The sequence below is a fragment of the Zophobas morio genome, unplaced genomic scaffold, assembly GCF_036711695.1.
Source record: "Zophobas morio isolate AGI-343-1 ecotype UQ-CSIRO unplaced genomic scaffold, CSIRO_AGI_Zmor_V1 ptg000054l, whole genome shotgun sequence".
NCBI classification, from domain to species: Eukaryota; Metazoa; Arthropoda; class Insecta; order Coleoptera; family Tenebrionidae; genus Zophobas; species Zophobas morio.
Window position 1 is genome coordinate 1350073 of NW_026972159.1, and position 16656 is coordinate 1366728.

Sequence of the window (16656 nt, forward strand, 5' to 3'; positions counted from 1 at the left end):
ACTATATTTTGTTTTTTCACGTTCTTTAGTTTTTCAATTTTACCAGTTTTCAATGTTTTGGGTTTCATAATTTTTCGTTTTTGCAACTTTAATTTTTTCAGTTTTTCGATTTTTCGACTTACAAATTTTCAAGTTTTCGTTTCTTGAATTTCTCGATTTGCAATTTTTCGATAAAACAGTTTTTCATTTTGCCGATTTTTCTCTTCTCAATTTTTATTTATCATTTTTCCAATTTTCTAATTTTAATTTTCTCTATTTTATATAATAATTTTTCGTTTTCTTTATTTCCCTTATTTTTACAATGTTTCTTGCGATTTTATAATTTGTCATTTATTCAATACCTCAAATGTACACTCTCTGATTTTTCACTTTTTCGATTTTCAAGTTTTTTAATTTTTCCATGCTATTTCTGGATTTCTCTGATTTTCCGATTTTTTTAAATGGTCTATATTCCGTTTTTTCAATTTTGCCCTCTATCGAATTTTCAATTTTTAGATTTTCCAAAGTTTTCATTTTATTCTTTTTTGTTTTTCCACTTTTTATATTCAAAAACTTGAAAAGTCGAAAAATTAAAAAATCGAAAAATTAAAAATTTTTAAAAATCGTAATTATTTATTAAAAATGAAAACTAAAGAACTGCAAAGCAAAGATTGATGAAACGAAAAATTTAAAAATCTATAATCTGAAAAATCGAAAAATTGAAAAACTCCAAAATCAAAGTAGTAGCCCCGCCCACCCACCCTCTGTTTTCTTAGAGAATATATCATTTGCCAATATTAGTCTTAACTTATTGGCAACTACAAGACCAATTTTTTTGGTATCACAATATTTTGTTTTTTCATTTTCTTTAATTTTTCAATTTTACCAGTTTTCATTGTTTTGGGTTTCATATTTTTTTTGTTTTTGCAACTTTAATTTTTTCAGTTTTTCGATTTTTCGACTTACAAAATACACAAAAGTTTTTGGTTCTTGAATTTTTCAATTTTACAGTTTTTCGACAAAAGTTTTTATTTTTTGATTTTCCTATTTCCCAATTTTTATTTTTCTTTTTTCCGATTTTCTAATTTTCATTTTCCCTGTTGTATATCATAATTTTTCTAATGTTCATTTTCTCAATTTTATATCATAACTTTTCGTTTCTTCATTTCCTTCATTTCTCCAATGTTTCTTTCGCTTTTATAATTTGTCATCTTTTCGATTTTCAAATTTTAAAAATTTTTAATGCCATTTTTGATTTCTCAGTTATCTGATTTTCCAATTTTTTTGTCTATATTTAGATTTTACAATATTTCGTTTTTCCAAATTTGCACTTTCTCAATTTTTCAAGTTTTTGATTTCTAATTATTTGATTTTTCAAAGTTTTCATTTTATTGTTGTTGATTCAAAAAGTTGAAAAATCGAAAAACTGGAAAATTGAAAAATTGCAAATCAAGAAACTGAAGAAACGAAAAAGTGTAACATTGATTAAGTAAAAAACGAGAAACTTAAAACTCTAAAACAAATGGTGAATCGAAAAATTGGAAAGAAGAAAAATCGAATTGATCGTAAAATTGGGAAAACCAAACATTGTGAAACCGAAAAGATCGAAGTACTGAAAAGTACATTAAAAAATTAAAAATCTAAAAATTGAAAAATTGAATAAATGATAACTGAAAAAGTAAAAAATTTTAAAAGTCATAATTATTATTATTTAAAATGATAATTTAATAAATTGCAAATCAAAAATTGAAGAAATGAAAAATTGAAAAAAAAACAAGAAATTGAAAAATCTAAAAGCTAAAAAATCGAAAAATTGAAAACCGAAAAGTTGTAAATAAAAAAACTGAAAAATTTCACATTGAAAACAGAAAAATTGTAAAATCAAAACAGTGAAAAAAGGATAAACTGAAAAATAAAGAAAATAAAAAACCGAAACGAAAAATTGTAAAATCGAAATAGGAAGAAATGAAAAACTGAAAAATCTAAAAACCGAAAAATTAAAAATTGGAAATTCGTGATATTGCAAATCGAAAAATTCCAAAATCTAAAAAGTGAAACATGCAAAATTTGGAAAACTGAAAGATTTAAAAATGGAAACTCGAAGAGTTGCATATCGTAAAATTGAAGAACCAAAAAATAAAAAACTGAAAAATTGTCAAACGAAAAATTGAGTAAAAGGAAAATTGAAAAAATTGAAAACAAAAAATTATACAACCGAAAACAGTGAACATTTTACAAATTGTAAAAGTCAAGAAAATAAAAAATGTAAACGAAAAATTGCAAATTGAAAATTTGAAGAAATGAAAAATTAAAGAATTTAGAAATTGAGGATTGAAAATTCGAAATATTTTAAAACGAAAAATTTCAAGATCTAGTAATTCATGAAACAAAAAAATAAAACTCAAATCGAAAAACTGAAGAATCAAAAAATTGAAAAAATTATAACTGAAGAAACAAAAAATTATAAAACCGGAACATTGAAAAATCAAATAATTTTTGCGATTTTTACGTTTTTATTTCCTCCATCTTTCATGACACCTAGAATACGAAGAAATAGGTCTTCCGTTTCCGTGTGTTTGTCTGTCTGTCTGTCTGTCTATCTGTCTGTCTGTCGTTTGTCGTCACTCCGGATTTTTATTAGACAGATTATCCGAAACCGATTGTTGTCAAATTTTATATGTGTAACAGTACTATCATATAGTTACATGTAGTAGAATTCCAACCAAAAATTGGCTAATCATCCCCACCAACAATTTGATGACGTCATCTCCAAATTAGCAATACTAGATTTGTTTTTATTTTTATAAAATATGATTCTCCCGGGCCTGAATTCTTGCAAACGTTATAACGTTATCATAAGCATGGCAAATCATTAATCAAAATTTATTCGTTTACCCCCCCCCCAAAAAAAATTGATGACATAATCTCAAAATTTTGCCCAAAATCTGCAGGAATGTTATTTACGCCAGTGGTTTTTACTTTATAGAGGTTATGAGTAAACAAAAATCCCAAATAATTTCAACCAATCATTTTAACATTAATAAACCCAAAGACGCCCCAAACCCCTCATCCAATTCCGATTCCCGGCTAGAAATTTAAAGTGTTATTCGAGCGCTTTTAAAGTTTCGCATAGAAATCCCAGTTCGAAGGCTGATCCAAGGCCGGGTTTAGCAAGTGAATCCTTTCGTCAAACTCCGAGACCCACACTTAATATTTTATCGACGATCTTCGTAAAAGTATGCCGGCGCTTAAATTTATCATTCTTTTTGATGTATTTTCATAGGACGAATTCGGGACGACTTCGCAAACGGATTTTCCCTCCGAGTCGCCTTAATTTTTTCATCGCTTTTTCCGATCTCATTGTTTTCTCTGTTTGCTAGTGGCAAGTTTGTAAACACTAACCGGAGAATTCAATCCGGCTCAATCCGTTCACAAGACGACTTGACAGCGGTCTTACTATTCAATGTCTTGAACGCCTACAAAATAACCTTGTTGAATATAGACGAGATAGCTCCTACAAGAAAAGAAAATCACAATCCCTCGAGATGGGTACTGCTATAAATAAAAAGGGGAGGAGGCGGGGGTTTTATTAAATTGAGTGAAACGGTGGTAATTGAAACAAACCGAATTAATTCGCGGGCTGGAACGCACCCGGCGCATCCACCATTTTTATGCCGTTAATTTTCTGTTATATTGCGACGAAAGGAAAGCAAAAAAATTCGATAACATGATGGTAAATTGTTTCCGTTTAATTTGAAACTTGTTTGACTGTTTACACTGTGCAATTGCGTCGGGCTTATCCGCCGTGTTTAAACGAATCCACCCCACGCTTTAAATATTTTGCCGATCATGATTATTATTTGTGTTTTCCGCTACTCTGATCTCCTTGTGCTAACCTGCCGTGATTAATACGATCAGACTGTTCGAGAAATTTACGGACAATCTGATCACAGGTCTAATAAAATCTAATACGCAGAGGCGGCGGTCGAGTGGTAATAATGTTCCTTGTCTGTGCAGAGCAGTTCCAATTCGGATCTTGTTAGCAATTCACACCCTTCGTATTACAGCGTAAAGCTCCTACACCAATGACACGTAATCCATCAATTTCACGTAAAAAGTTAAAGAACCCGGCCATTCTTCACGTGCCTCTCTATCATTCCTCATTCTTGACTTATCGGTATTTTATATGTGAGGCGAGTTTGCTGTATATGCTTTTTATTTTACTTCTAGTCGATGTTTTTATTGTCGCTGACCCAAAAGTATAAATTAGTTCGTTTCCGAGCGAACTCATTCTAACGCGATTAATTTTTTGGCGACTTCGGAAATCTCGCCGGCTGTATTTCTCTCTTCCGACTAGTTTTTGTCCGAGGTCTCGCCACGCGGGAAATTGTAAATTTAATAAGGCGGTCTTAATATTGGGAAAAGTTTCTTTGTGCAACTTTCAGTACACAAAAGGGAAAGTTATTGCGATGCCAAAATGGAATTGACAGTTGCGTTATTGTCTCCTTAGGACGCACAGTTTGCGGCCGTCGCAATTTTCGACTGCGATATAAAATCAAGATCCGCGACCCACGATCTCGAATTATTAATTGTCGTCAAAACGACAGTTTTTAGTTTCTTTTTTGAGGTACAAACCTGCTTTTTCTATGTTGCCACATAAATTGATTGATAATCATACAAAGGCTGCTCGTGTTTTATTCCAGTGGTTAAAAAAATAGATTTCACTTTAATAATAACTAATTCTAATTTACAATAAAACTAACAATAGTAAATGTGAATCCACTGTATTCTTTAACCACGTTTCTGTTAGTATGATATCATCCGACGTGCACACATTAGTTAAAATCTGCTAACTTTTGAAATAAATTCTCTCACATTTTGGTAAAAAATTTAAGTGTAGATGTAAATTTTCTTGATCATAAGTATTTAGAGTAAGTATTATTTAATTGTGTGTGAATATTCTTGATACATCTTAATTTGATGTCCTGCTTACTATTTCCAACTCGTCTCTTAAATTCCTTCCTAACAGTATACGCCTGATTTTGCTGCATCTTCGTTAATTCATGGTTTAAGTATACATTGTTTTGAGGTTTATAATTAACAACAATTTTCCTTACGATCACTGGGGAGGACAAGGTTACTTTAAGTATTCGTGTCTTCTGAGTGTTTTTACAAATTGTCGTGGATTTTAAATATTACATCAGTTCACTTTATGCCTGTTTGCATTATATATTACTAATATTAATGCATCTTCGTTAAATCATGGTTAATATATACATTATTTTGAGGTTTATAATTAACAACAATTTTCCTTACAATCACTGGGGAGGACAAGGTTACTTTAAGTATTCGTGTCTTCTGAGTGTTTTTACAAATTGTCGTGGTTTTTAAATATTACATCAGTTCACTTTGTACCTGTTTGCTTTATATATTATTAATATTAATGCATCTTCGTTAAGTCATGGTTAATATATACATTATTTTGAGGTTTATAATTAACAATTTTCCTTACAATCACTGGGGAGGACAAGGTTATTTTAAGTATTCGTGTCTTCTGAGTGTTTATACAAATTGTCGTGGATTTTAAATAATACGTCAGTTCACTTTATACCTGTTTGCTTTATATATTATTAATATTAATGCATCTTCGTTAAGTCATGGTTAATATATACATTATTTTGAGGCTTATAATTAACAACAATTTTCCTTACAATCACTGGGGAGGACAAGGTTACTTTAAGTATTCGTGTCTTCTGAGTGTTTTTACAAATTGTCTTGGACTTTAAGTATTACGTCAGTTCGCTTTATACCTGTTTGCAATAATATATTAATATTAATTCCGCCCTCAGATTTTTTTACCTTAAAACAAGATCAAAATGGTACATTTTTGCAAGGAAATGTGGATTTTGCAATAATGGAGCGAAGCCGAATTGCTAAGAAAAGATATTTCGTTATACAAATTTGCCATGTTAAACATATTTTTAGTTTCATGCTGTGAAAAGCAGTCTACACATAATTAAAACAAAAAGACACAACGTAAGCCCGCCCACCCGCCCTATCGCAATTGTGATGATTTTTTTTATTCGCCGTGAACCAAGAGGGCGGAGCTTAGCTGCAACATACTTTTTCTTTACAAGAAATTAAAAACATGTTTTTGTGTATCGTTTTTCTCAAAAAATACCATGCACATTAAAAGAAAAAACGCAAAATATAAACATTTGCCATTTCTAATTTACAGAATTTCTAAGATCTTTGGAGTTTCTGAGGAACCTTTAGATTCTTTGAAATTTTTGAAATCTTTACAATATTTAGGATCCCCGGAATTCCTATAATCTTCAGAACTTCATTTCTAGTCTCCTTGGGATTAAAAAAAAATCTTTTCGGATCTTTCGTATTTTTAGTATTTTCATGATTTTAAAACCTTCAATTTTTGCAATTCCTAAAATCCTGGTAATCCTTAGAGTTTTTGGCATCCTTGAAAGCTCGAGAAGTTTTAGAATGTTTAAGAATTATGTAATTTCTAGAATTCTTTCAAATTATGGAAATTCAAATATTTTGCAGATTTTTCACTTTCTAGGTTTTCCTAGACTTTCTAAAGTTTACAGATGTCCAAGATTTTCTAAATCTTCAGCCTTTTTGGAATTGCTGGATTTTAAAGAAAATAATTAGGTCTTTCCAAAATTTAAATAAAGTCTTTTAGAGACATTTACGATTTTTAGAATCTTTGGTTCCTCAAGAGATTTTTGGACGTTTAAGATCTTAATTTTAAATTTAAATTTAAATCTGGCATTTTACGAGTTTTACAAGTTTTTGAATATCTGGATTATTTGGAATATTTGAAAATATCAGCCTTTTAAAAATTTTTTTGTAAGTTTGAGTCCTTAGAGTCTTTAGAATCTTTAGAGTTTTTAGAGTCATTAAAATCATCATGCTCTCTAGAATTCTAGAATTTCTAGGATATTTGGTATCTTCAGGATCTTTAACAATTTTAAATTTTTTCTGGATCTTTCTTTACAATTATAATATCTCCTTGAACTTTGAAATTTATGATCTTTAAAATCTATTGAATATATGGAGTCTTTAAAATCTTCGAAATTCTCACTTTTCCAATTTTTTAGATATTTCGTTCAGTTTTGTGATGTTTCAATATTTTTGACTTTTCGGTTTTTGGGCTGCTGCATTTTTTGGTTTCTCAATTTTTTACTTTTTGGATTTTCAATTTTTCGTTAAACTTTAGATTTTTCAATTTTTCGAATGTTGATTCTAATTGCAAAATCCATATTTTCTAAGAAAAAATTACCATTTTAAACGTGTTTTGAGTTTCTAAGAATAAAAAAATCATAGGGCGGGGCTATATTTTTTTTTGAAAAATCACTTTGAGTTATAGTATCATTAAAAAACGATCCGGGGGACCGTAAACTGTACGAGTGTTATTAAAAAAAATTGGAATAGCTAATGCCGTAATACCGACCTTGACCCTTGTCGGAATTTTGTCTGATCTGCTCTTTATTGCGTTCTAGGCGTATTACTGGCAGCCGTAATGTAATTATTATCGATCTGCCGTTGTAGCGACATAATTCGTTGTTTTTTTATTTTGACGACTTCCAGCGGTATTTTTATCGCGTCCGGGAAGAATAAATATATTCTTATTATATCTGGGCATTAGGATTCTCTTAGAAATTCTCAATATATTTTATTCATGTTCTTTGACCCCGCACAATAAAAAATATTATGGCTTACGTTGCGGGCACGTCGCTTTTGACACTATAAAGGATTGCATCGGCATAAAGCATATCACGGAATACCATAAAATATTTCATTTTCCATTGTTACGAATCCATATGTCAAATTCCTTTGAAATGAATAAAATATGGGGGATAAACTTTACTTCTACATAACAAATTTATTAGCTCCATAAAATCTTTTATCGACAGGTTGAAATAATAACTGACTTACCATCAGGTAATAAAACGGTTCGAATAAAATAAATTCTCTCGCCACATCTCGTCTCATTCCGGGCGCCGAGATTTTCCAGACGACAACTAAAATATGGAAAGAAAAAGAAACGCAGCGCGACAAGGTTTCAAATTATAATTTCAGACAAATGCAGCAATTTGCAAGATTTCTGCGTACTGCAATCGAAACGTAATGAAATATTCAGCACAACAGAGCGAACTTTTCCAATCCCAAGGTTCACATTATTTATATTTGCCAGTAAGATATTTTCTTCTAGAACACCTGGGAAATCGCTCGGATAAACTCAACAAAATGAATATGAACGCCCACCGTCCTTGAATATTACATAGTGGCTACATGCTGCATCCCGCCTCTTATAATATGCGAACAGAATAAAATATACATAAATCCAAGTGAAAAAACGGCGAATCGCTGCGGGAGAACGCGCCAAATTAACCGTCAAATCTCCCGCGGAAAACGCGAAATGAAAAGCAAAACGTTCCGCCTTATAGATACGAAAAACACTTAACGCGCTCACCTCCCGAGGATTTTTTTACTTAATAATACGCCAAAAAACACCTCCAAACTGAATTTATATGCGAACGAGTTCCGCGCGGTTTCACAGCCGACCCAACACCAAAAACGCTGAAATTTGAACTATTATTATTAGAACACCACAAACATTATAACTTTGTCATCTTTTTGGTATAACATTATTATTCATGTATGCACGATATACCTACGGATGGAATAAAAACCTCGGATCGATGCGGGTGGCGGCAAAATTAGCCGCCAAATCTCGCGTTTCGAACGTGAGAAAATAAGAAACAGAGCATCGCCGTATTTTCATATGACAACGACTCACGCCCACACGTCATCGCTTTACTACTTATTTGTTCCATTTGCACGTCGTTCGTTTTGAGACAATTCGATTTCGACGGTGATATTTGTTTTTCGCGATCACCCTAATCTTTTCGAATGTATTCCGTTAGGGGTTGATTCACTGCATCGGCACGGATATCACAGCGGTGGATCAAATAGACAGTCGGACTCCCACGCTCGGCTATTATGTTCCCGGCCGCAGAAATATCGCCCTGCTGGTCAATAATGGGAGCACAGATCGGGATCGACTTTTTCATTTTTTTAAAAACGGCTTACTCGTTTCGCGCCGCCGGAATCGCTTTTATCGCCAGCGAACGGCGAATTTCCGTAATGGCGTCAGTTACGCGGATTCGGCCCTAATGACTGTCTTTTTCGCGTGTGATGTATTAAATCGGCATCAGTTTACAGAAATGTTACGAAAGTGACGATATGTTGAAATAAAAAAGTCGGCGGGTATAAATAGGGGTTGATTTCGCGAGTGCCGAAAATAAAAATGGGGGAGCGAACGTGTAGATATTTAAGGCTTGTCGAAAGCTAATGAACCGACGGTTAATTCATCTTTTGTCCCCTGGCCGTAAACCCGACTTTGAATTTTTGCGGATTACAATAAAATCACTCACTTTTAGTCGACTAATTCAAAGATCACAAAACTCCCATAAAAACCGCTTTCTTTCAAGATGCCTCAATTAATCGCCCCTTTTACTAAAATACAAGTAATAACGAGGTCGCAACTTTAAATTGGCCATTTTGTAATACTTACTGCTCAATAATGTTTAATGAATCATAACAATGGACTTTTTACGGCGCTCTCACAAAAAGAGGAGTCACTTTGATTTTACAACATTCCATAATCTTCAATCAAATCATTTGCTCCCAATAATTCCGAAAAATTCGACTCAGGTAACCGACTGCGAAACTTCATCAAGCCCGGATTCTTTCAAATACGACTCGAAAATAAAATACCGCAACATTAATTTAAAATTTTAATTAAAATGAGCACCGGAATTCTTTTATTAGCCGGAAGTTTTGTTTTAATTTCTAACCGACGTTGTTATTTAAATGTTTAACGAGAGCAAAGTTGATTGTGTTGTGAAGCGGAGATAAGGGGCGAAGTGCACATCTAAATAGTCGTTACTCTGGCCTGAATTATTACAGACATCATCCGGCCAAATTTATCTACGTAACTAGCAAAGTCACGTACCAAATTTGAAAGTTATACATCAAAGCATTCGAACTTATTGAATAAAGCAGCCACTTCGACTCAAAAAGAAATGGATTCTTGACGATGGCGCTTCACATTGATGCCGAGCGAATTCCCCACTAGGTACGGAATAACGGGCTTTGCTAGAGAAATATTTTCATAAAGCCTAATTCCAGATCAATGACAAACTTTTGAAATTTTCCTAATCGACAACCTACCTGCGGCTCCTTGTTATCCTAATCAATCTGAAGAACAAGTACCCGACCCAATTGCTTTGTCACACATAGGCCACCTGCGGCTCAAAGTTTCGTGAAACAAAAAAAATATTAGTGCAAACAGGCATAAAGCGAACTGACACAATACGTAAAATCCACGACATTTGGTAAAAACACTCAGAAGACGCGAATACCTAAAGTAACCCTGTTGTTGTTGCTAATTATAAACCTCAAAATAATATATACATATTAACCATGATTTAACGAAGTGGTATTCCTAGACTGGTGAAAAAAAAAGACTTGTAGTCTGCTGGAAATAAAATTATTATTATTATTATTAAAAAAGCTTGTCTCTGGAGGCAGGAAAGTTCGTCGAGCCAACTCCGCGCGCTTTTATTCGTTAAGCACTAGCGAAAATTGCTCAATTCGCTCAACACCTTCAACTTTATCCATCGAATTAGCTCTTTTATAAAAATCAATCTCAAACTTGTAATAAACTGCCTTCTTGTTTCCCGATAGCCGATTTCGTGCCGAAGTCCGGAATTAATTTTAAACTTATACACAACATAATTCGATAAGTTTTAATTGGCACTTTGAAAAAGTTCCCGGCCGAACGTGCCTTATTTAAAATTTAATGGAAATTTTGATAACACGCAGAACTTTGATGTGGCCACATTGTTGCAGGCACCCCGACGGAAAATGTCATATCTGGATCAGCGTCACTTTGGGAGGTCTGAGCATGCTGGCGAAGGAGACGGGAGTCTCGGTTTTTTTACTCAATTTAGCCTACGACTTTTATCGACATTGGCCCGCCGTTAAAAAGTAAGTATGCATGACGGCCTATGGACTCGTCCATATTTAAGGGTCCTTACATAAATTTGCGGCCAGTTTTCGGGGGAAATTCGGCTGTGGTCTAGCCGCATAAATAATGATCAGGCTAGTCGTAAAACTCAAAAATACTGTGTGTGTTTTTTTGGCTATTTTTTAACGTAATGTGAATGTTTACCAAATTAGGGGGAAATTTAGCGAATGGAATGAATTGGACATTGACGGCTGTGCGCATCGGATAAATTAATTAAAATAGTTGCCAAATTGCGGTAATTGTAGAATTACGTGAAATGGGCAACTGCTGTTTTCAGCGTGAACCAAATTAAAATTATCTAAAATCAATTATATTTAACATAATAGTTACAATGAATTTCGATCAAGTATTGTTGACACAGTCCAAATTAACTCAAAATACGAACAATGTATGGGTGTTTTATTATTCCGTTCGCGCTAAGTGAATTTAATACCCGCTTGGGGTCGGCTAAATTTTTCCCGAACTTTCTCCGATAACTAATATACACCAGAAAACGAAAATCGAGATTTGGATTTTAATTAATGCTGCCTGCATTGTTTCTAGAACAATAGTTGAAGTGAGATGGAACCGGGAGACCCAACAATTTGCTAATAGAGCTGCAAAAGTCCTTACATCGGTAAGTGCAATTAACTTTATGAAATCAATATTTAAAACATTAATTAACAACTCGGAGCAGTTTCGTTCAAGTCGAAAACTCTTCGGATTAAATGGGCCCTAAAATCCGTTTTTTTGCTCAGCTTCGGTAATGAATTTTTAACCGATGGATGCTTAATGCGTTTGGAAAAAATCCATCGTTTAGTAAAGGATAAAGCTAACGCGAAAAAGGTTCGAGTGGATTAGTTATTAAAAATAATTCATTATTTAGAGGCACCGAGAGCCGGTTCGTTTCTGTGGTGCGCCATTTTACTTTTTAATGAAACGAAATGTTCCTCAAGCATCCTCATTAATTAAACATTTTGTGTTATAATTTTAATGTTGTGTACACATAAAATTCCGTCTCTAAGTGAACATTATTGTTCTTAAACATTTACACGTGGAGCGAGGCTGGAATTAATTAGAAACGGGGATAGAGTGTGCGGCGTAAGTGCTGGTCGCTTAATAAAAATGTTATTTCGTGACGCACACAGGGTGGGTAAAACGATTCCGCCCCATCCAATTAAATAGCGTTCTATCACCCCGCGATTCTTGCACGTGAAAAACTCGATTACGCTATTTTTAATCAAATTCAGTTATCACCTATTAAAACTTCATCAATCAGCGACCATTTGTTATTGTCAGAGCGATCAATCATCACAGTGAACCTCATAGTCAAGGAGAACGGTAATTACCAGTTAATGACAGTCACGATCAAATAATTTATAACGAGAACTGTGCCGCCTGCTCCTCGATCACACCCCACTAAGCAGATTTTTTCCGATCCGCTCCCCAATAATCGCTTCCTTATTTTCTTTATGGGCTTTAAATTTCACGAAACGCGCGTCCGCTTTAAAGAATTAACAACTTTCCACACTCGCGAATATAAACAAATCGAAATCGAGCGCGCCAGTGTTTCAAGTGCTTTGACGAGCAATTCGGCGATTCGCTAATGCAGAATTAAAAAATAAACATTTGAATGAGTTGTAAAAACAGTTTTACTGGCCAGTAAACACGGGCGTGTGTTTAACACGTTCGAAATTGTGGCGGTTACTAAAATAAGCGTGAATAAAATTTTACCCAACGAGGAGGGAAAAGCAATACATTAAATTATGACGGAATCTCGATTGCTATAAATTTAAATTTTGAGGAGTGGCTGCGAGCAGTTAAGCTAACTGTGATAATTATGGTGGGCGGTTTCTTGAACTCGGATTTATTTATATTCGAGGGTCAAAATTATATTTTTCTCCCACGCACTGGATCTATAAATCAAATAGTTAAAGCTATATTTGAAAATTTTCACCAAATAAATTGTTTCGTTTAAGTATTAAATTAAATATATTTAAAATTTTCATATCAACAAAACACAACGTTACATTATTGAAGCAGTGCAGACATTCGTGGTTAATATTTTCGCAACAAAAACAACGTTGGTTTGTTTAATGAAAAATAAATGTTGGTTTTCGATTTAGATTTATTTATTTCTGCTTTGTCTTAAATAAATTCGATAGTTTTTTTTATAAAATTCTGTGTTGTTGTTGTTTCTTTGTGTTCTTTCAGTCGCGTTGATTTGAATTGGATACACGAGTTTATTTTTAGAAAAGCCGTGTTCTGCTTGATATTTAACGAGTAACAACGACGTTACAAAATTAATGCAACAGTCGAACGCTATTCGAAAGTAATATTACAAGTCACAATCAAAGTTTAATCCCCCGCTCACCATAATTCAACAACGACAAACATCACAATTTAAACCATTTCCCTAAAATTTTCAGCTTCTTAATTAAAGTAGAAGCCGTTTCGCCGAGATTCGGTTTAATACGAAACCCGGAGCCCCGTTCGCGAGTAAAAAATCCCATCATGAAAGTGAGATATCTGAGTTATTACCTCTTATTACCCGGTTCCATTTTTTGACACCGGTGATACCGATTCCTATTTTGTCTGGTATAGCTCGAGATTACGTCTCTGATATAAAGTGGAGCTGTTGGAAGCCATAAACAGTAATAACAAGCTTTTCGTGATTCACAGTGCAAATTTTCGCCGTCGTAAACTTCAGGTCGAACTACTTTACTTGCACCGGTGGCATCGATGAGTGCTGCTTTATGGACCGAACGAGATAAGATATTAAGGTCCCGATGCAAAGCCGAGTTTTACAAATTAGGCGCTCCGAAAAAAAAAAGAGTTTCTGGAGATGCAAATCAGTCGAAGAGTGCAGTTATTTGCATAAGTTTGTGCTTTGAAAGTTCGGCGCAGAAAAAAATAATTACTTGTTGACGCTCAAAGCACGTAATAACTTGTAATATTTGTTGAGGAACATCAGCGGAATTATGTTTTCTCTTCGTAAGTCCATCACGGCTAAGCAAACCCAAACAGCCGCATTTTCCTAAGATAAATGAAACATTACGGTTCACTAAAAGCGTTTTTATACCAGCCTTAATATTTCTTTACGGTGCGTTGGTATGATAATATACATCCTAATATTTTTCAACTTGGTAAAAAATTGTTATTACGTCTACTACTTTGTAAGCGTAAAGTTCGAAACTGCTCCTGGAAGTTGAATAAAATCTTTAGAATTATTTAATGCAGCGTCGCTTTTATTGCGCTTTATTTTAAAATAGTTTCAGGTAAATGAGTGAGCAGGAGCATAAAGTTGCTTCGAGAATAAAGTTTCGAAGAAAATAAAAATGTTGTTTATGTTTATGCTCGTGCAACATGGTTAAACTCTATAAACACACGTGTACGCCGCCACAATAAAATATTATTGATTGCAGCTCGGAATACTGCTTGCCATTAGGTTGGCACTGCTGCAAGGATCTCTGCCTAAGTTTTCCCAGCAGGATAATCCAACTGCTTTCCATCCGTCGCTCTACGTAAGGTAAGAATCTTCATCTTTATTTTGTTTGTTTTTTTCTGAACATGTGTAGCATGTTTTCAACATCGTAACACTTACATCTCTACTTAGTTTTATACCGAGTGTAGTTCGTCAGATAAAAGAGAAATGATTTTTTTTAATTTAACGCCTCCACCATTTTTACACCAAATTTTAAAGTTACTTAAATTCTACCAGAAAGACATCTGCCTAATCTGAAATCTTCTCAAGATCACAAGTATATTCTTTTTTTGACTGTAGATCCTCAAATAAGAGAGAACTGAATTTTTAATCTTGCGCCTCCACCATTTTTTGACAAAATTTCAAAATTGTTCAAATTCTCCCGAGAAAGTATTGATCCGAGCAGAAATTATCTCGGGATAACAAATATATCCCTCTTTTAACTCTGGGTCGTTAAATCAAGCAGGAATGAATTTTTATTCTGGCGCCTATACCATTTCTAGACAAAATGTAAAAGTTGCACAAATTATCCCGAAAAGGTATCTATCTGAACCGAAATTTTCTCAGGAATACGAATCTATCTTCATTTTTCCTGTGGATCGTCAAATAAAGAAACAATAAATTTTTATCCCGGCGCATCCACCATTTTTGACAAAATTTAAAAGTTGCTCAAATTCTCTCGCAGACACCTGAATGAAACGAAATTTTCTCAGGATCACGAATCTATTCTTATTTTAATGGTCTGTTGTGAAATAAAGAAGAAAAAAATTTTTAATTTCGCGCCTCCACCATTTTTATTCAAAATTTGAACCTGGCTCAATTCCTGTCGAAAAAGCATCTGTCAGAGCCGAAATTTTCTCAGGAATACGAATTCGTCCTAAGTTTTCCTCCGCATCCCCAAATAAAGGGCCAATAAATTTTTATGCCGGCTCATCCACCATTTTTTGACAAAAATTTGAAAGTTGCTGAAATTCTCCCGAAAAGGCTTGAACCGAAATTTTGTCAGGATCACCATTCTGTCTTTATTTTTCCTGTAGATCGTCAAATAAAGAAACAACAAATTTTTTATCCCGGCGCATCCACCATTTTTGACAAAAATTGAAAGTTGTTCAAATTCTCTCGCAAAAACACATGAATGAACCGAAATGTTCTCAGGATCACGAATCTGTTCTTATTTTAGCGGTCTGTTGTGAAATAAAGAAGAAAAAAATTTTTAATTTGGCGCCTCCACCATTTTTATTCAAAATTTGAAACTGGCTCAATTTCTGTCGCAAAAGCATGTCTGAACCGAAATTTTCTCAGGAATACGAATTTGTCTTAATTTTTCCTCTGTATCCGCAAATAAAGGACCAATAAATTTTTTATCCCGGCTCATCCACCATTTTTAGACAAAATTTTGAAAATTGCTGAAATTGTCCCGAAAAGGCTTCTGTCTGAATCGAAATTTTCTCAGGATCACGAATCTGTCATTGTTTTTCCTGTAGATCGTCAAATAAACAACAAATTTTATCCCGGCGCATCCACCATTTTTGACAAAATTGAAAGTTGCTCAAATACTTTCGAAAAGACACCTGAATGAACCGAAATTTTCTCAGGATCACGAATCTATTCTTATTTTAAAGGTCTGTTATGAACTAAAGAAGAAAAAAATTTTAATTTGGCGCCTCCAGCATTTTTATTCAAAATTTGAAACTGGCTCAAATCCTGTCGAAAAAGTATCTGTCTGAACCGAAATTGTTTCAGGAATACTAATTTGTCTTCATTTTTCCTCTGCATCCCCAAATAACGGACCAATAAATTTTATATCCCGCTCATCCACCATTTTTAGACAAAGATTTGAAAGTTGCTGAAGTTCTCCCGAAAAGGCTTCTGTCTGAACCTAAATTTTCTCAGGATCACGAATCTGTCTTTATTTTTCCTGTGGATCGTCAGATAAAGAAACAATAAATTTTTATCCCGGCGCATCCACCATTTTTGACAAAAATTGAAAGTTACTTAAATTCTCTCGCAAAGACACTAGAATGATCCTAAATTTTCTCAGGATGACAAATCTATTCATATTTTAACGGTCTGTTGTAAAATAAAGAAGAAAAAATTT

The 16656-nt window shown here is 33.6% G+C and overlaps 1 protein-coding gene across 5 annotated transcripts in view; it reads left to right on the forward strand.

Annotated features, from left to right (window-relative positions):
- The window catches only part of LOC135142820 (protein O-mannosyl-transferase TMTC1-like), a 489367-nt gene that overhangs the window by 415811 nt on the left and 56900 nt on the right, over positions 1–16656 (forward strand). For all 5 annotated transcript variants that reach the window (XM_064074588.1, XM_064074587.1, XM_064074589.1 and 2 more), the window contains 3 exons: positions 10918–11055; positions 11639–11711; positions 14500–14603. In XM_064074588.1, coding sequence (XP_063930658.1) covers positions 10918–11055; positions 11639–11711; positions 14500–14603 — 315 coding nt within the window. The remainder of the gene's footprint in view (positions 1–10917; positions 11056–11638; positions 11712–14499; positions 14604–16656) is intronic.